This window comes from Homalodisca vitripennis, unplaced genomic scaffold, assembly GCF_021130785.1.
Source record: "Homalodisca vitripennis isolate AUS2020 unplaced genomic scaffold, UT_GWSS_2.1 ScUCBcl_3186;HRSCAF=8544, whole genome shotgun sequence".
NCBI classification, from domain to species: Eukaryota; Metazoa; Arthropoda; class Insecta; order Hemiptera; family Cicadellidae; genus Homalodisca; species Homalodisca vitripennis.
In genome coordinates, this window is record NW_025779293.1 from 1,190 (window position 1) to 22,124 (window position 20,935).

Genomic DNA, 20,935 nt, shown 5'->3' on the forward strand with positions numbered 1-20,935 from the left:
TTGATTTTCAATAAAATACCAAATACCCAGATACCCACAGCTTCGCACACGATTTCCTTCAGAAAAATTGGGACATAGGAGGCATATTTCTTTTGAACGTCGTTATTACCCTTCTAAGATAAATTATAGTCACTGAAAGATACTCCAAGCTCATGATCTATTTAAGATTTAAATGTTAAAACAGTCTCAATATGCACCTGTGAAATAACTGGAATTTTTCTCCAATATTCTATGATTTTTGTATACAATTGAACTATATTACACCATCGTGGACAGGAGTCAAAAAGTTACAATTATATACAATGTAATAAATGATGGCACTCAATGTAATTTTGAAATGAAAATAGGCATATTTTAGGTACATATTATTACAGTCTAATGATTATGAGCTTCAGATGTTAAGCGAAATTGCGTATGGTTTTTATTTTAGTTTCGAGAACCATACTTCTGTCAAAAAAAAAACAACTAAGGTTGGTTTTATAACATTCTTTATATTTGTAGCCAACTTAAGATAGTAATTTTGATATCTGCATTGCTCTTCTGATCAAGCATGAGCATGGTTTATATTAGATAAATATTGCAGTTAAAGGTGGATTTTTACGTCAAATTTGAATTGTATTATCTGGATAGTAAAGTCTATGTTTAACAGTGATTGCAGAAACAGAAAATTTGCTGTTTCTCTTAAGCTTACTCTATGCTTTCAAACTATAAGCGTAAAGAAATTTAAAATAATAATTAAATTATAAAAACATATATTTCTTTTGTCGCATTATATATGTTTACAAAGAACAGCTGATTAAAATTTGAAAAAGGCTCTTTCACTTAATAACATATGTTTGCTGCAATGCATTTCTTACAAGTATTTCTGTAACTTTTAGAGACCAGTGGGCGGAAATCCTGAATCGGGAACGGGATAAAAAGTATCCTATGTCCTTCTCCCAGTTCTTAGCTACCTACTTACCAATTTTCAGCCAAATCGGTTCAGCCGTTCTTGAGTTATAAATAGTGTAACTAACACAACTTTCTTTTATATATATAGATTCAAAGGGGAAACAAATGTTATAAAAAAAAAAACAAACATAGTATTTTTGGGATGATATAATCAAGCGGTTAATGAAAATATACATATAGCAGCAAATGAATAGTACCTGTACTCTGGGTTGAGAGAAGACAAAGCAGAAGCAGCAAGAAAGGAAAAGGACTACAAACTAAAGCTCAAAAAACGACGTAAAGATAAAAATGTAGCTTTCATTGATTAGGCGGACAATTGTCCATCAAAAATTAAAAACCGCAAAAGTCTACCGACAAAAACAGACCAACCACAAGGATGAGCAGCTACCGTCCCATATCTCTACTACCCATGTTCTCAAAAATATTAGAAAATAATTGCCTTAACCAGACTGCTAATACACCTAGAACAAAACAAACTACCAACATGGCTTTTTGAAAGGCAGGTCGACTACTACATTACTAACACAGCTTATTGAAAATATAACTGACAAACTGGAAGAGGGCTATAATGGTGACTAGCCTGTACTTCAGCAAAGCTTTTTGACTACCTAAATCATGACTGCTTACTCTTAGACTAACGGGGACAGCACTAGCCTTGTTTGACAGCTATTTAAGCAACAGACAACAAACAAATGGGGGGAAGTTAAATGTGTCTCTAATAATACTCTGGAAGAAAGCTCAATCAACTCTAACCCTAATGCAGAGAGGTGTGCCTCAAGGATTAGTGCTGGGCCTTATTCTCGCTACTAACAAACAACCTACTAAACTGATTTAAAGATATCTGCCAGACTGTTGTTTGCGGATGACACTTCATTACATTAACAGAAATATCAAATGAAAAACTATAATAGCCTCTAATATGACGAAACAATACCGTACTCAAATGACCTTGTGTTGAATGAGAACAAATCTTTGCAGATAATTTATAGCATTTAGAAAAAGGAAATAGAGGGCCGAGTACCTCGGAATAGTGATATATGAGAACCTGAAACTGGTGAACTCATATTGACCAACTTTGTAAAAAACTCAGCTCAGGAACATATGTCGTCAAGCAGACCAAACAAACAAGTGGGATTAAAACAGCTAAAATTGCACATTTTTCACTTTTTGAATTCCATCTAAGGTAAGGCCTAGCAATATGGAGTGGAAGAACAAGCTCAAATCTAGAGAGTACTCGTAAACCGGAAAAGAGCGATTCGGTGGCCTGTAGTGTCATACTACAAGATAGCTGTGAGAATTAACAGGCACACGAACATAACATCAGAAACGCAATAGATTTATCACTGCCAACTCACCATTCTAGTTTTTACAAAGAGAAACCTAGCTACAAAGCAGCCTTGTCATACAAGAACATGCTTGGACACCTCAAGAAGGAAACTGGACGACAACGACTAAGGAGACAACTAAGAGCGTGGCTGAAAGACAAGACTCTTCTATTAAGTGAAAGAATTCCTAGAGAGTGTCCTTGACTAATAAAGACAACATAATATGAAGAATTTACAAACACTGACTACTATACTTTTATGTAACATAAACATTTCTCCTTGACCTGTACAATAAAGAATCTGAATTTTATTTTATTAGTGGGGAAATTAAATAGCTCTTATTTATACAACAAGATTCCATTTCAATTTTAATACGAGGAAACAATCTTAAACAATCAGAAGTAACAGTCTTATCTGTCTGCTACTATATGATATCTAGTTATTTGTAGTAACAGGATGAAATGCCAACCTCAATCTGATGCCTTTGTATTTCTTTGTCTATAGTGTTGTAAATATGAATTGCAAAATTTTGCAAAAGTTCTCTCTTTACATCTTCTTTGGCCCTCAAAACTCCGCACACGCCATTACGGTCAACTGCCAAGTAGTCTTCCTGAAAAATTACAATTCTGTAATTAGCTAATTAAATTATGCATTACTATGGTCATACAGAGTTCTCACACAGACATTACAAAAGCTATATTAATATAAAGATCGTTGGTGGAAAATATCAGTAGAATGAATCTTATAAGCAATGTATAACAAATACTTAAACTTGTTATTTGGCAGTACTTACCTACATGATTCACTAATTTGCCAGACTTCAAAACAGAAATTATTTCAGACCTTAGAAAGGCTGTTGGCAAGCCACCCTTAAAGGAGATACTGTTACAAAGAATAAAAAGTTACAAGAATAAGAATAAGAAGGGTCTAGGGACCAGCATACTTGATAAATTCTGGGAAGAAGCAAGTTCAAACCTACAGCTTTGGAAGTAGGCATCACAGATACAGATATAGCCGTGCCGAGACTTTCATTGGGAATTTAGAGACCAGTATGAAGAATTGTTAACACTCTTTAACCTATATGTGCCTATAGCTCAATTATTGAGGCAGTTCCATAGGTTCAGAGTTGCCAGCGGCTTTGATACAGCTTCAAAGTACATAACAGGCTTCGATGAGTTTGCTTGCAAAATTTCATCTCATCTCATTCTCGAGATGCGGACAGATAGAAGACAGACAATCATACAGAAAAGAAAAATTTTTACATCCACCAGTGGACTAAAGAGAAATTGTGTGAGGCTACTGAGCGATAGGCTTAAATGATGCTCAGCCAAATTCCATGGTTTGACATACACCATCATAGAGCTCATTCCTGTGTATTTAGAAATAAGTTTAAAACAAAATTTTAAATTTACAAATGAAATCCTTCTCAAGATTCTTACCACATGACATATTCACATGTTTGTTCATTAAGTTAGGTTCCATAGCAATGTTAAAAGAAATAAATGTTCTGGTGAGCTTGGGAGGGTACTACAACATAAGAGTACGCCGAAGTAAAAACTTGTCACCGACCTTTTCCACTGACTTTCCACTTTATTATTTTTTCTTCTTACTCTATGCACATGTTAAAATCTCATATGATTTTACTCAGTTTTCTTTCAAATTGATTTATTCTGCTGTTTTCCCATAAGACCAATGTAAAAATATTTGCTGGCACTTAGTCACATCCTATTGAGTGACATTCACTACCATCAAACTCACTGTTGCCAATAAGAAATGAAGCTTCATGCAAACTTTCAAGTCTATAGAACAGGTTGATTTCAAGATATGCAGAAAGACAGGCAGAAAGAGATGAAATTTATCTAGCCCCTTAAGTGACAGGCTTAACTAAAACTTAGTCAAAACTGGAAGTAATATTTGAAATCATCACTCGTGCTGTGTGTGATGTCGATTATCATCACGCCTGTGTCATAATCACAGCTGATTCTGTCTTTGCTAGACACAGTACACAGTCTTAACCATTAAATACTTTTCAAATCTATCTTTGAAAAAGCAATTTTCACTACAACCTTAAATGTTTATTTTGATCAACTCTTTGTACAATGTAAATTACAAGAAATAAAATATAGATACCCACCAGCGGTACTAGCCTCCGTGTCTTGATTACTTGTTCAATCCAGTCATACTTAATAATTTGTTTGTGCAAAGCCATAGCTAGAAGAAACTTGTGCGAATGCTGAGCATATCCTCCTGAGTTTGAAACAATAAGATGAGAAATATGATTGCCCACCGTTTTGGAGAATGGAATATTTAGATTTGATAGTACGTAGCCGAGTAACTTGGTTTTGATGAGGAGTTAATAGTGATGAAGAAAAACAGTAATTTTCACTTTCATCAGTTTCACTTTGTGAACTTTCGACTATTTCACTTTGATCACAATTTTTATTTTCAGTATTTTCCGTTCTAGTGGTAACTTTTTGTATATGTTCATGCTCCATGTTGGTGCTCTCTGTTACAGAATGTTGTTCAAAATTGTTTGAAACTGAATGAACTGGTTTCTCACTAAATTTTTCAGTGAGGTTTGTAGAATCCACTTTGTTTGATTCTTCAAGCATTTCACATTGATTCTGCTTTTTATGATTCCTAAAACAAAAAACATATTTTAAGTGCCTACCAGGTTGTATGCAACACTTATAATAAATATAAATGTAGTTTCTAGTCACCATATGTTTAACACTGTTGATAATGATAAAAAAGTCTTCCCCTATCACATCCCACTAAATTGTTTAATTTTATGGTAACAGATGCATGTTCCTAACAATAATCTTTACATGGAAACTATAAAATAAAAGAACATTAAAACATAATTCAATGACACATACATTGTTTTACTTTGCCCACGCCAACAAAATGTGGATCTTCAAAAATAGAATATCTATATTTAGAAAAAACAGCCCCCTTTTCCATCCAAACTGTTGACATGTAATTAATGATCCTGAAATGTTCCAAATACTCCCAATAATGAAAATAATATAGACTATTTAAAACTTAAAAATGAGTTTTAGGAATACATTGAAAAACACCAAATGCATATGAGGTGGTGAGAGTCAAAGTGGTATATCTCACTTTACTGCAACTTTTCAGGACAGAGCGTTTTATCCCATCAGGTCCAAAAAAAATTAGGTTTCATGTGAGAAATTTTTTAATTGCTGGATGATGTTAACAAAAGTCTATTTTAACTAATGGAACAGTTGAAATTGTTAATTCTTTAACAGATAACCGTAATGATAGTGTTCAAATGAGTTATACCACTTTTACTCTAAATAAAACTCACAAAATGTAACAGGTAAAAATAAGTTTTAACTACTAAACCTGTTTAATTTGTGTTTAGCTGATTGTATTTACATGAAAAATTGAAACAAAAAGTACAGAAAATATTTTATAATAGAAGAAAACTTATTGGCTTCACTGCAAATTTTCTTCCTCCTCTGGAGTGTCCTCTTCGACATTTAGAAAATTGGTGTCTTCCGCTGTGTTTGAACTTTTTATGTTCCTGAAGTAGGCATGGTGGATTGGAGGAATATATTTTAGGAGGAAGACCATGTCTCTTTTTTTCACAGCATTAATTATTCTGGGTTCCTTGTAAAGTTGGTCTTCATCGGGTAAGAGAGACCTAGGACGACCCTTAGCTGATGTATTAGGGCATACGTTCAAAGTACTAAAAGGTTTGTCATCATCTAGTCTTGTCTTGTACAAGATCTCAAAAGGTTTACTTTTGTCATACCGAATCTCACTGAAACGATAGCCAATTAAATTTATCTCCAGCTGTGTTTTTAGTCCTCCTAACAATGGCCTTTTCTAAATTTTCAGTGGAAAGAAAATCTGGTGCTGCCATCTGAACTACTATAAAAACTATTCTTTTTTCTTGTTGACGCCATTGCTCTGTACCAATCATCAGGAACGTAGATGGATTTCATTTTGCACATTGTTCAATGAGACCAAAATTAGAATCATTGGGCAAATAGGAGTGTCCTGATACAAGAAATTTTTGTTCTACTATATTAACAGAGTGTCTGTCTTGAACAAACTTCATCAGAGCTAGAGCAACCTTTATGTTCCGATTCTGTCCAGTGCAAGTGTCACTGTAAATTATTATATGATTTTGGTTGCTAACATGCAACGATAAGTGTTTTAAAATTGCAGAAGTGATTTCTTGAGATCCTTGAGAAGCTGTACATTCATCCCAAACATACATTGCAGCATTATTGTTGGCAAGGTCATGCACACCTAAGTTATAACAATACATGATTCGCCTGTAGTACGCATCAGACACTGTCAGCTTAGGAAAGGGAAGAGCTTTCTGGAGATCTATACTTAATGCTAACAGTTCATCTTTTTTTCTTTGGCCGTGTCTCCTTCATTCTTCATTGCAGATCTAGTCTTTTCAGCTTTACGCAAATGGATTTCATTTACCTGCAGAATAAGAGCTGCTATCACTGTAATTTGGTTGATATTCTTTATCCTTATCACTATCATATTTTTCTTCACTTGTATCTTCCATTACCAGAATATCTTTCAAACTTTTATCAAGATAGAAAGACATTCCAAAAGTTACAGTCAGAGTGGAATAAGTCTGAGTTATACCACTTTGTTTCTAACTAAAACTAGGTTTTGTAAGTGTAAACAAACAGTGCTGCTGTCTTTAGGAGAAATCATGAACGAGAATTTATCCCACTTTTACACTAAACAGAAAACATGTTTTGGGGTTGAAAACAGCTGTTAAGTGAAATTTAGAAAAAAATGGAGTTATACCACTTTGACTCTCACCACCTCATATGTATAATGTATACTACAGTAAAACAGTTAGGCACATATAAAGTTAACAGGGGGGCAACTTCTAAAGATCAATTTTGGAAAGAGTAGAACACCCAATACTGACATTTATAATACTATTATTACTCTTTTCCTCATCATTTATGTTTGTATAGCCAACAAGGTTGTTACAATATTATTCAAGATCAACATTATAGACTCACAGTGAATGTGTTTATACAAACTATATTAAACTAAAAAAAAATCATAGCTTTAAACCTATTAATGCATAACTTTAATATTTTCAAATAGCAACGAGCAAATAGAAGGTATATTCATTTTTAAAGTTACCTTGAAATTTGTTACCCCTTTTTTGACACTTATTTACAACTGCTATCTGTTTATTATGACCAAGTAGATACAGTAGTTCCTTATTTGGTACCATTTTGTCACCCTAAACTGTTCTTCTTTCACATTTGTTTTGATTTTTACTCACAGCAGCTGTATCCCAACAGCCCTTGATAAATCTCAGCTGTTTTCACGTAACCTGCTTACATGTTTTGTACTTGTATTGTTTATGGTAGTTAGTTTGTAAACAATAGTGGTTTGGAGTTTATTCTTTTTTATGGGCTGAAAAAGTACTCTTTGCTTGTTTAATTATTGTTTTTAGTATCATTAACAGCTGTTTAGTTAAAATACTAACCGTCAGTAATCCGTTATTTTCATTTTACGAATATAAGCCAGAAAGTTAAGATTTCTAAGAAGAAAAATGTCTTGTCACACATAATAACGGCACGAAAAAATCTAGTTGCTTATGGTTATATGAGGTAGTCATAAAAATCAATACCTACTTCAAATAGTGCTTGATTTCAAGAATTATGGATAGTATAACATTACTGTAATCTCCTGGGAGTAAGGAATAAATACAAACTTATAAGTAGCATGCAATGTAACAGGGTCAATCATTTATTATGGTGGTGACTAAAGTATGCCCATGCTCCCATCCAATAATTTATTAGCCATTATAATAGAATCTTTTGCATGTACAGTGGAACCTCGATAAGTCGGATTAATCGGGACCGCGGCCGATCCGGGTTAACGTAAATCCGGGTTAGCCGGAGAATTAGGTAAAAATTAATAAAATACGGTATACTTACAGATAAACTCCATTATAATTGTAAAAACATCAAACATATGCACATTTAATTATTATTAATCCTCACAGTACATTTATAACTGTTCATTTCCTGGTAAAAAAACTCAGTCAGCTTTGGTTGTGCCAATGTCGTCTGCCGCTTACGTGCTGTGCGATCCCGCAGTCTCTTCAACATGAGCAATTCAGCCGGCGATGTTTCTGCCTGCCGCTCGAAATAAACCATTAGTTCCCCCGAAATAAACCATTAGTTCGTTTAGTTTGGTCACTGCATCTCCATGACTCTTCAATGTCCCCGTCTGCCTCCTCAGCGTCTGATTCATTAGCATCAGGTAAAAACGACGCGATCACTTCCTCGTCAGTAAGTGGCTCATAGCCTCCGTTATTGTCTGCCCCTAACCACAGAGTAATGTCATTTTCATCGACTTCAGAGAGGATTTGGGGAAATACGCGTCTGTTATTGTTTCCGAGAATCCGGGACAATGACCGCCACTCGACCGCCGTGTGTCATGAGTCACACACTTACTGTCGTACAGTTCCATCACTGATGCAACATCGGATACTATACGACTCAAAAATATTACGTTTTTATTATTGAAATGTTTGTCTGATTTTTCATTTTTTAATTGAAAAATCGGTTCGGGTTAGCCGGACTTCCGGATTAACGGGGGCCGACTTATCGGGGTTGTACTGTATTGCAAGATATGTGCAGCATCCAAAATATTTCACCAGATATACTTTTGCTGTATTAACATAAATCGGATGTATCAAAGAGCCCTTAGGTATGATGGATAAAGAAATCATGGCAATATCACATAGCATATTTGCACTTTTTATTATTCATTTCATCTTCTGATTTCACCATACTTCCGGTGTCTCTCTAACTAGAATTATTATGAAGATAAAATCTCCAACTCACCCCAACAGTGTGAGTTGGATGAATATGGAGAGATAAAAATATTAATATAATATTTAATTTCTATTATAAAGTTTATGTGTTTGTTTCATCCCACTTCTCATCTGTCTCTCATATTGTCAGAATGTTTAACTGATAATACAAACATGTTTTTAATAGGCTGGCCTACACTGGAATGATATTAATTATAGAATATTTGATGTTGTAATAGTTCAAATGCGGATCAATTGACATGCACTTGGACTGGTCGATTTAATTCTTACCAACTCAAAGAACTTATACATGTATGTGGTAATTAATAAGTTTATAAACTTGTAAGAAACTAAATAGCTTACACATATGTCTTTATCTGTGATGGTGTCCCCTCAACAAATAAATCCTCACTGGAAGCATTTGACACCTGTAAAAATCAACAACTGACTTCAGTACAATTTGTTTTCAAATAAAACACAAGAATAAACTCTTTTTTGTATTTATTCTCAACAATACTTATCTAAACAAGTATCGTTTACTTCCAAGGATTCAATTATTGTATTGTAACCCATGACTTCACTCGTAATACCCTGTTTCATAAATTAGTTGTGATGTTCGTCATTGCTTAGATGTCATTGGCTCCAAAAAATTATCGGAAACTCCTGCGTGGTAAAAAGTTTCTTAGCATCCCCATGAACAGTGATGAACAAAAGCAAATATACACATTTTCACAACTTGTCGTGTATTAGTAAAAAATTAAGAGAAGCTACTGATCTAACAGGGAACTCTTAACTAAACTTCAAAATGTTTCAGATCATGTACAAGAATTTAATAACAGTTGTCTATGATATCTAAGCCACCATCTTTGTGACAATGAGAGTAGCTAAGCTGTAACTCAATACCCATACATCCCAAACCTGGCAAACTATTGAAAAACAAAGCACCAAGAGATGACACATTTTCTAAGTTTAAGTTTCAGACTAAAATTGCGTACAGCCGAATTTAATTTCTGATAATCAATTGAAGAATAAAACGTCAAACTAAATATGATAAACTACATACCTCATCAGGGACATAGGTCCATCATCCAACATGTTTAAGTTATGTTTCGGAGTTTGTTCTTCATCTTGACATCCTTGAAGATCCACTGTTGATTCAGGTTTATTAGAAGCTACCTAAATATTCAATTGTAACAAATTAGTATCTTATGTAATAGGACAAAACTCAAAGTTATGCACATTGTGAGCAATGTCAAAACTGCAGATTTAATATTTATTAGCGGATTCACACGAATTTCCAAAACTTAAGTTCTTATGATATTTAGTAAAAATACTTATGATGTAATATGATCATACACTTGATGATGGAGTCCCACGACATTTTTTAAGTAGGCATACATCAGGCACATATTATTTCCGCAATCATACTTAAGAGTATCAGAGTTTAACTTAACTCTCATATCATGTTTTAAACGTGGAGGAGCATTTCTGGTTTGAATTAATTATATTTCCAATGCCGCAGCTGATTCTTCAGGAAAATACCTCAGACAAAAAGTGGTTATGTATGAAGAAAAAATATGTATATAAATCGGTCGGAGAAGCCTACTTTGAGTAAAAGGTGTCTACTTCCGATCGTATAAAATCACTTAGTGACACAGTTGAGAATGCCTTATTAACCCCCAATCACAACTAAACGTATGTAACTCTCAGAAATCTACTTTGGCCAAAAAGCGATTACTTCCGCCTTTTGTAAATCTACTTTCGATTTAAGGTATTTCCAGTACGAATAGTTGAGTTTGCCTTGTCCCGATGAAGAAAATGTACATACATACGTAGGACTGAGAAGCCTATTACGGTCTACTATTAACTTCAAGCAACATTTCAAAATAATCATTTATAAGGATTTGCATTATAGAAGTCTTGTGTTTTGGACTGTAGTCTGAGAAAGAGTGGACAGTTGGGGCATGTTAGTGCTCACTTCTGTTTTTTCCTTAAGCCATTGTCAAAATGTCATATTACAATCTCAAGGAGCTCCACCAGTTTGGAGTACAGTACATGAAAACATTCATTTGTTTTGTTCATTAAAGCTGATTTTAAGACAGTGTTTAAATAATAATTATAATGCATTAGATGTTTTAAATTCGTCACTGGTGCAGTCTGGAGTAAAAGTTAGATATTAATTAACTTTGTATTTGCTATATGCATTAGACTATTGCTTAAGCACTGTACAATTAATATTTTATAGAATACTAATACTAATGTATTATTATTAAAGCTGATTTTAAGACAGTGTTTAAATAATAATTATAATGCATTAGATGTTTTAAATTCGTCACTGGTGCAGTCTGGAGTAAAAGTTAGATATTAATTAACTTTGTATTTGCTATATGCATTAGACTATTGCTTAAGCACTGTACAATTAATATTTTATAGAATACTAATACTAATGTAGTACTCATGAAGCCATGAGAATAGCAAATCACGTGTTATTCGAAAGCCACCTCCGTTATGGAATAGCAATCTGGGGTGCTTGATTCTTCAGGTGGCAATCTCCACAGAGTTCTGGTAATGCAGATAAAAGCAATAAGGTTAATGGCTGGAGTAGGACTTAGCGAGAGCTGCAGAAACATTTTCACAAACTGAAAAATATTGACAATAACATCCATTTACATCCTAGAAACCATACTTTACTGCATAACTCAGGGTCCTCCAAAACAAAGAGATCTACACTGCCATTACACTAGACAAGTAGGGGATTACAGCATTGTTTGAGAAAAAACCATCATATGCTGGAATGAAACTCTTCTGAACAACCCAGAGACAACCCAGGATCTATAAAGAGAAACCTACAGTGTTAGCTGCAAGACCACGCAAACTACACACTCGATGAGTTGTCCTCATGGAATGATGAATCTTAATTAGACCTCTAATTTAATAATTGAATTCACTTCTAAAAACTGTTTGACTCTGTAACATGCCTTGATGACATTGTTAATAAAGAATATTGTCTATTATATAAAGGCTTTGATTTTGAAAATTAGGTGTGAGCCATGGGTAACAACCATTTTATATATAAAACACTGGCAAATGTCCAAAGTACTAATACCTATTTAAATCATCCATTGTTAATAACGTGTTTCTGGAAGATCAGCAACAGGTTAAAATGATGAAGTTATCAGAAAAGTTCAGGTTTTAGTGATGGAGAATAGTTGTATTATTGTCTGTAAACTAGCTACAAAGGTGATCACTATCAGTAGTAATCAGTCTGTTCAATTTCAATGTGACAGCTCATCTCAGTCCATTCTGAACAATGCCTTCAGCACTTGCTTTCAAAAGTGACCTCTTTCCAACTTAAGGTTGGTTACTTTTTGAACACACTTCATAAAGTTTCATAGTTTCACAGAACTTTTGGGAATTACCTTGGATGGCAATCTCACCTGGGCACCACACATCAATGCTCTCTGCAAAAAAATCAACTCTGCAGTCTACGTAATACGCAGAATTAAGCATATATGTAGTCTTGACTCAGCAAAAGTAGCCTATCACGCTCTCTTAGAAACTCATCTAAGGTATGGGCATTATAGTGTGGGGCAGTACATCAGCCTATAACCTCAAGAGAGTGTTGACAGGGCAAAAGCTAGCAGTCAGAACCCTAGCCAACCTGGGACCACATGACAGCTGTAGAGATGCTTTTAAGGAATTAAAAATTAAAACTGCCACAGCAATCTACATTCAAGAAGTCATCCTCCACGTAGACCGACTTGGTCTCCCCAACAACATCAGAAGACACCATTACAACACCAGACATGCTTCAAGAATCCCAGTCACTAGACACCGGACGGCCCTTCATGACAAGAAGCCCACTTCTATTGGTGCCAAACTGTACAACCTTCTTCCTGCAGACTTTAAACGAGTGACAAGTTATGACTTGAAACGCAAGCTTAATGCCTGGTTGACCGAGAATCCAGTCTACACAGTGGAGGAGTTTTATAAGAAAACTGCCATAAAGACTATATCTTTTTATTCTGATTTCCATTGGGAAAAACACGTACTGTCATTGTATGTATATATTTGTATTAACTGACACTATTACTGTTCTCAAAGTCCATGTAATAAAGAATTTTGATTTCTGATAGTTATTTCAATTTCAGCTTGGTTAAAACTACTCTACTGAGCGTCTGTAGCTTTCAAAAAGGTGCTTGAAATCATGTGGCATGTTTTAAAATATGTTTAAGATACATTGTATGAAATATAATAATCTTAACTAACTAATTTTCGTAAGTATGTACTCACCAACGAATTGTTGTACTGCAACTCATATCTGTGGTCTTTGTCTAGTTTATCTGTACTTTCAACTATTGCTTTTTGTAAACGGTTTGTAACCTGATGTTCAACTAACTGTCCTAGACTAAATGTAGGTGAATCAACATTCGAGTCTTTTTTGTTATTGTCCAGTTCTTCCTCGTTATTTGAGTTTTCCATAGGTGATGAGAGGACATGTCTTTGAGAGCCTTTGTTTTTATATGTGATGGTAACCTGGCCTCTTGTGACTTTTAATTTAGGGTTCCTAGAACATTCTTGCTCTTTTTTTTTTATATGTGAGAGTAACCTGGCCTCTTGTGACTTTTAATTCAGGGTTTTTAGAACATTCTTGCTCTTCAGTAGGAAGTATAATATCTGGGGTTTCAGTCAAAGTCTCATTACACTTCATTAAATCATTCACCTGTGAAGATATTACTTGATCTTGACTTAACTTGGTAATGTCATATTTTGTTTGTTTGGTGAACAATTTGTCATCCTCTTTTAATATGATAGAATCACTATTTAATGAAACATTTTCAGTTATATTATCATTGACATTTTCTTTGTCCATCGATATACAAAGGCTTTCTTTTTTCGAGTCATTAACTATTGAAATAATTTCACTATTGTGTGTATTGCGGTTTTGTGAATCTTTTGTGGGTTTTGGTTTTGTTTTACCAGGCATCTCTTCCAAATGCTCTGCAGTAAACATATCATTGGAATTGGTATTATCATCAACAAGAAAATCCAACTGTCGTCTACTCTTATTCGATTTTTCTTTACAAGCTTTCGATGGTAAATGACTGAAGCTGTCAAGGTGCTTGTTCAAATTTGTAGTAAAAGATTCTAACTGACCAATGCCTGAACAGTTCAATGGTGTTGCTTTTATTGGAGTAGCGTCAGGGAATAATACATCATTATTTTTAAATATTTCATTTACTCTTTTCAACTCACTTTCTGTAGGGTTTGACACAGCCGAATACACGTTTGAAGTGGAAGTTACAAAAGGCCGCTTGGGTACAACAGGAGTCTTGTATGGTTGGGTGGGAGCATCAGGATCAACCTCAACATCATTATTACTCTTCTCTTTCAGAATGTTGGAACTATCCATAGCACTTCCAATTTCACGTGCTTCTTTATTACAATGTTTATTCAAAATGTTACTTAAAGAAAAATTTATGTTTTCGGTCCCTAAGACAAAGTCTGAATCATTTTGACATTTCTTGGAATAACTAAGATTTTCATTTGAATTTCTTGCATATTGAGTCATAGTGTTCAATTCCTCATCACCTTTACCACATGATTTATTCTGAACATTAGAAGATGTCGACTGCAAATTATCTTCATCAAAATGCAACTTTCTATTGCTTCCATTGCAAATTATAGCTAGTTTTTGTTCAGCCTCTATTCCCCATATATTTTTGAGGATATCTTGAATTAGGGATTGCATTCGACCAGGACTGGTCTGCACTCCTGCATCTTGACACTTTCTTTTTTCCGCTCAGGTGAACAAATTGATGAACTGAAACAAATGAAACACTTCGTTTTAGAATAAACATAAAATCTGTTAAATCTTTTACAAATGTAAAATATGTTTGGAATCAATGTACAATCCTGTTTGAAATCAATATAAAATCTGTTAAAGCTGAATGTATTATCTATTGAGATTTAGTTTAAATCTGGATCTTGGGATTTAATATCAAATATGTTTAAAGATTAATGTAAATTTTGTTAAGATTCAGGCTCGATCTGTTTACATTGTTCTCAAATTCTTTACTGATAATAAATTGTTGTTAAATTCTGTGCTGATCAAATATTTACTGATAACAGAGTTGTCAAATCCTGCTCATATAAAAAAAATGTCAAATTCTATGCTGATGAGAAATTCTCATATTCTTTGCTAATAAAAAATGTCAAATTCTATACTGGTCAAACAATTGCTGTCAAATTTTAAGCTGATAAAGAATTGGTGTCAAATTCTATGTTAATAAAACATCGTTAAATTCTATGCTGATAAAAGGTTGTCAATTTCTAAGATAATGACAAGTTGTAAAATTCTGTGCTGATAAAAATTGTTGTAAAACCCTAAGCTGATAAAGAAATGTTTTCCAAATATTTACTGATAGAAATAGCATTTGAGCTTGAGAGATTATGAAAGAATTGTATTAGATTAGTTAATTGTCAGTTGCACCAACAAATGCATTAGCTTTTTTCCTCTTCAGTTAGTATAAATTTAAATGATTCACAAACTGTATTGCTTGTTGCACTGTAACTAATTAACACCTTTTTTGGAAAATAACGTACAACCTATATCAATATAATATATGAATACTGTCTATATACCTGCTATTGTGTAAGTCAGGATCTCTATCTCTTTTCATCATTTTAATTTGTTGATTGATTTGCTCATTATTAACACATACAATTTTACGCTCAGTTTCTCCATTTGAATTTCTACAGCTGCTATTAATTGCTAGTTCTAATTTTTTATCAGTAACACAATTTTTTTGTCCACTGATTTTTGGAGACCGTACTTCAATTCTATAATCTTGTTCTGCATCTACTTCCATGAATGAAGTTTTGGAATTAGCATTATGCAAGTCATTTTCCAAATTTTCCTGACTGACTAAGCCAGTAGAAAGTTGAACTTGGGAATGCATATTTTCTGAAAGAACAGTCGTTTTATTTGTTATTGGTGCTTCACCACATTTTTCTACATTTAACATTTCCAATTTTTTCAAATCTGACTTATTTTGTTCTTGAGTTGAAAATCCCTTGAATAAAGAATCTGAATTTGAAAGTGATTTACTTTCGTCACTATTTATTTTTGGAAATGTTTCATCAACTGCTGAGGAAATGGTGGTTGTTTGTTCTTTAAGCATTACATCTTCTTTTTCTACCTTGTTTAAAAGTCCCTTACATTGAGAAATTAAAGGATCACTGACTTTATTTTCTTTTCTGTCATTAAAAGACTGATTTATATCGTCAAAACTATTGTTACCTTTATTTAATGGTGAGGCTTTATTAGTGGATATTGTAGAATTGGACTTACTTAGGGTTTTCAAACTAAGTTTTTTTTCTCTCAGACATATGGAATTCTTTCTTTGTATTTTTTAGTCGTGACCAACCAGGAGAGCGTTGATTATCTTGTTTAACAGGCGTAAGCTCCACTGAAGTGTTAGATTGTACATGTGTTCTTACATTTCTAGATTGAACCTCATTAAGAGAAGGCATGTTTAAGATGTTTGTGCGTTTATAGTCATCCCAATCATCTATAATTCTTTTGACAGTTTCATCACTTTTTGTTGAATCATTCTCAGTTTTGTTATAATTGTTGGTGGAACTGTTTATTTTGCCCTTATTTAACTTGTCTTTTTCATTATTATTATTTAGAAAATTCACCAGACATTTGTTAGTTGTTAACAATGTTTTAGCTTTTTGATTTTTAGCGATTTTCATGTTATTCTTATTTACTCTTTTTAAAACTTGATTTTCCGAACCATTACTTTTGTCCTTAGATTTCGTTAATCTTTTAATATTTTTTAAAATCTTATTTTTACTTGAAAGACCTTTATTTGATTCTTCTTCAGCATCCCATTCCTCTCCACTTCCTGAAGAAAAATCTTCCAAAGATTTCTCTGATGAATCTTCATGCTTATCAGAATCCGACATTTTGCCTTTTTCAGTGTTGTTTTCGTCAGGCTTAAATAAATTAGTATCTATATCAAAACGTCTTCCTCTTGTACACTTTCTCTCACGCAAGTTCCTACCTTGATACGTTTCTGAAATAATTTGATATTTTTTCTCTGAACATAAAAGTTGATCAAACTTTTCACTTTTGTAACTCTCTTCATTACTTTTGTCTTGAAAAGATTTTTTAAGTCTTTTGCTTTTGTATGTTTCATCAAAAGGCTTTATTGCATTAATATCAGAAGAAACATTAAGAGATTTCTGTATCTTTTTGCAGGATTTCTTTATAGTTTTCGATTCAACTTGAGATACCGAGACTAACTGATCGTCTGAGAACATAGGAGACTCCAAATCAGATTCGTGAACATCTGCTACTACAGTGTTTGATATGTTTGGTGATTCCCCCTGAGAGAAGTGTGTACTGTTTAGCCATTGATTAACTTTTTCACTTTGTGGACTCATGTTTTTAATAACATCATGCAATGTCACTGAACACAGTGAAATATTTTGTGACTTAAGATCCTGTGCATTGACTGGACTTTCAGTGGATCTTTTATTCCCACAATTGATTGTATTAGTTTTCTGCTCATTATGAATGTTTCTTGAAGATTTACTCCTGGTTCTCCTCACAGGTGATGGTACTCTGATTTTATTTTTGTCATCAGATGTTACTTTAGTTTTTTTTAAATGGTTGGACGCTTGTAACTGAAACAAAAACCACAATGTTATAAAAAATCATCTGTAATCAATTTTATTGACATCTTTTTCACCACAATACTATAACACATACATCCTTAAGGATAATAAATATTGTCAGAATGTTTTTACTGAGAACAATATTCCTTTTCTTAACTTTTCAACATCTAAGTGGCAAAAACAACACTGGACCAATTTTCTCGTTTATTCTCATAATTAAATTTGTTTACCTTTAACATGGTAGCTGAAAGAGCACAATATATGACTGATCAGTTGCCTAGAAATACTTATAGTGGGATGGAGGACCATATAAAGCTTTGAGGACTCTTCTTGGATGTAAACAACATTATTCCACATTTAACAGCAAAACTTATTACAAGAAATTGAATACCAAATTGAAACTAGATTTTAAATTTAAAATCTGGTCTAGAGAATGTCTTAAGCGGCGGCCCATACACTAGACGTGCAAGCACGACGTGCCAAAATTAGAAGAAACGTGCCAGTGTGTGGAGGTCTCCGTGCTAAGCACGCTGTGCATTGCATGGCACGATGGCAATCAAGATCGGTTTGATTTTCGGCGTGCCGTGCTACCTGCCGCCGTGCCATCCTGCAAGTGTGTGGACCAGTCCCGCGCCACGTGCTGAGAGTGAAGTGTCTTTTGAGGTCATTTTTCGTTCTCTCGCGGCAAATACTAGTAGATATGAATATGGCGGTTCTAGCGCACTTTTGGGACAGTCAGAAAATCAATGTAAAATACTGTTCATTGAACCATAAAAGAATCTATAAATCACAAACTAAAAATAAACTAATCTATAGCTGTTTGCTTCTACTTTCTTAAGCTGAAACTTAGTCAAATATGCTTCGAATCAATCTAATGATCTCATATCTGCTTCGAATCAACGAAAATTCTGTTGTAAATATATTAAAATCTTAATGAAAAATCTTGGAAAAGTTAAAGAAAAAAAATATTGAAAAAAATAGTATTATAGAATTTAAATTACCTCCTACAAACCAATATAGTAATAAAAGTACTATTTTGTCCTATAACTATACTATTTTTTCAATAATTTTAAGTCTTAGTTTACAGATTTTTCTATAATAAATAGAAGAATCTATCACTGTTTCACCAGAAATTGTGCTGATTTCTGTCAAATTCTAGTAAAAATCAATACTTTTTTAAATTATTAGTTAAGAAATTTTCCCTATTTAAATGGAGAGGAAAAAGGTATCATGTCCATACTGCAAAAAAGACATTTTTGAACACCATTATACCCGACATTATAATTCGAAAAATCATCTAAAAAAACAAACAACTTTACGAAAGTGAACTGAATTATTTGAGGAATTGGGCTAAAGAAAATCAAATTGTCGATCATGAAAAGATGTACAATATAGAAAAATTACGAGAATTAAAGAAAAACTTTAAGGAAGATAAAAAAGATCTCAATCTATTTAAAGATGAAAAAATTCAATCAATCGCTGAAAAATTGTCCATTGAAACAAACGATAAAACTAAGTCTGAAATGATCGAAGAAATTGATAAAACTCTTAAAGTAAAATCCGAAAATATCATTGATGTAGAAGTTTTATCCTCAATACACGGTCTTTTCAAGCAATACATTTTAACAAACTTGAACGATAATTCCATGTCAATTTACAAATATCTATCTATTATGAGGCCAGAAATTAAAAGTTTAATAGAAAAATTTCAAGAGAATGTTAAAAATATGAAAGGATATCTCTCTTTGGAATGTGAATATGAACGAACTTTAGTAAACGGTGAAACACAAACGTGTCCAATGTACTTTACTATAAAAGCAGACGAAATCTTTGACATAAACGACTTTATTACTAAACAATTTAATAAATTATCACATCGAGAACAGACAAATCATCCAAATAGGGGTTCAGGATGGACATTTAAAAGATGCAAACAACTAGTTTTGAGCATTAATAAACACGAAATGATGAACGCAGGATCATATATCGATTTACCAAAGAAAATCAAAGATAAAAAAGCTTGTATAAATATCAAAAATAAAGATGACTATTGCTTTATTTATTCTATCCGATGCGCTATTGAAAAACCTGAAAGAGACTGCGAAAGATCAAAACAATATGAAAAATTTGTAAAATGACGAGATATTTTCAGGTTTCGAGTATCCAATGTCCTTAAAAGATATACAATTATTTGAGAAACGAAGTTGCAATTCCAAGTACAAATATCCAAAAATGTCTATCAATGTCTACAGTTTTGATGAAAGTATTAAGGTTGTTCCGTTACAAATTTCTGAAAAATATGATGCAGAATTAAATATTGATCTACTGTATGTAAAACAAGAAGACAAATCTCATTATGTGTTGATAACAGATTTAAATAGATTAGTGAGTTCTCAGTTATCTAAACACGAAACATAAAAAATTGCTATGTAGAAGATGTTTAAGCCATTTCTACAAATCTGGAGATTTAACAGATCATTTAGAAATTTGCAAACAACATGAAGTTTGTAAGCCAATTATGCCGTTTCCAGGTCAAACAACATCATTTACTAATTATCAAAAGAAGTTTAGCCATCCGTACGTTATTTATATGGATTTTGAGAGCATATTAGAAAAAATTCCGACATGCAAGAACAATCCGCAAAGATCGACTACAACCAAGATTCAGAAGCACATTCCTTATGGTTTTACTCTATATTTAGTGTCAAATGTGACAAATCGCATGTACAAACCTATATGTTATAGAGCAAAAAATGAAGAAGATTTGCCAAATGTTCCTGCAAAATTGTTTGAAGAACTCAATAAAATATCAAAATACATAGCTACAAAATATAATTCTAAGAACAAAAAACCTATGAAATTGACTGAAGAAGAAGAAATTTCATACCAAAATGCAAACGTTTGTCATATTTGCGAATGGTCTGCTTATGATGTTGAGTCAATTCAGTATGGTTTTACTCCTGATAGTTGGAAAGATAAGAGTTATAATAAAGTAAGAGATCATTGTCATTTGACTGGAAAGTTTCGAGGAGCAGCTCATAGAATTTGTAATCTAAATTTGAAAATTTCCTCAGAATATTCCCGTTTTCTGCCACAATATGTCAAATTACGATACTCATTT

At 33.2% G+C, this 20,935-nt stretch overlaps 1 protein-coding gene and 1 long non-coding RNA gene across 4 annotated transcripts in view; both read right to left on the reverse strand.

Moving 5' to 3' along the window:
• Positions 1-2,744: 2,744 nt before the first annotated feature.
• On the reverse strand, positions 2,745-9,556 carry LOC124372426. Its single transcript, XR_006923331.1, has 3 exons — positions 9,490-9,556; positions 4,411-4,916; positions 2,745-2,886 (listed from the first exon to the last, which is right to left on the reverse strand). It is a non-coding gene; the product is annotated as an uncharacterized LOC124372426 (long non-coding RNA).
• A 640-nt stretch (positions 9,557-10,196) lies between these two features.
• Positions 10,197-20,935, reverse strand: part of LOC124372427 (E3 ubiquitin-protein ligase RING2-B-like) — a 35,563-nt gene continuing 24,824 nt past the window's right edge. For 2 of the 3 annotated variants that reach the window (XR_006923333.1, XR_006923332.1), the window contains exons 3-5: positions 15,772-17,823; positions 13,420-14,950; positions 10,197-10,302 (exon numbers count right to left, since the gene is read on the reverse strand). Coding sequence is in view for 1 of the 3 variants with exons in the window: in XM_046830825.1 (XP_046686781.1) it covers positions 17,792-17,823 (32 nt within the window). In the remaining 2 variants the exon portion in view is untranslated. Of the gene's footprint in view, positions 10,303-13,419; positions 14,951-15,771; positions 17,824-20,935 lie in introns of those variants that run through there. The other variant, XM_046830825.1, reaches the window with a different exon arrangement.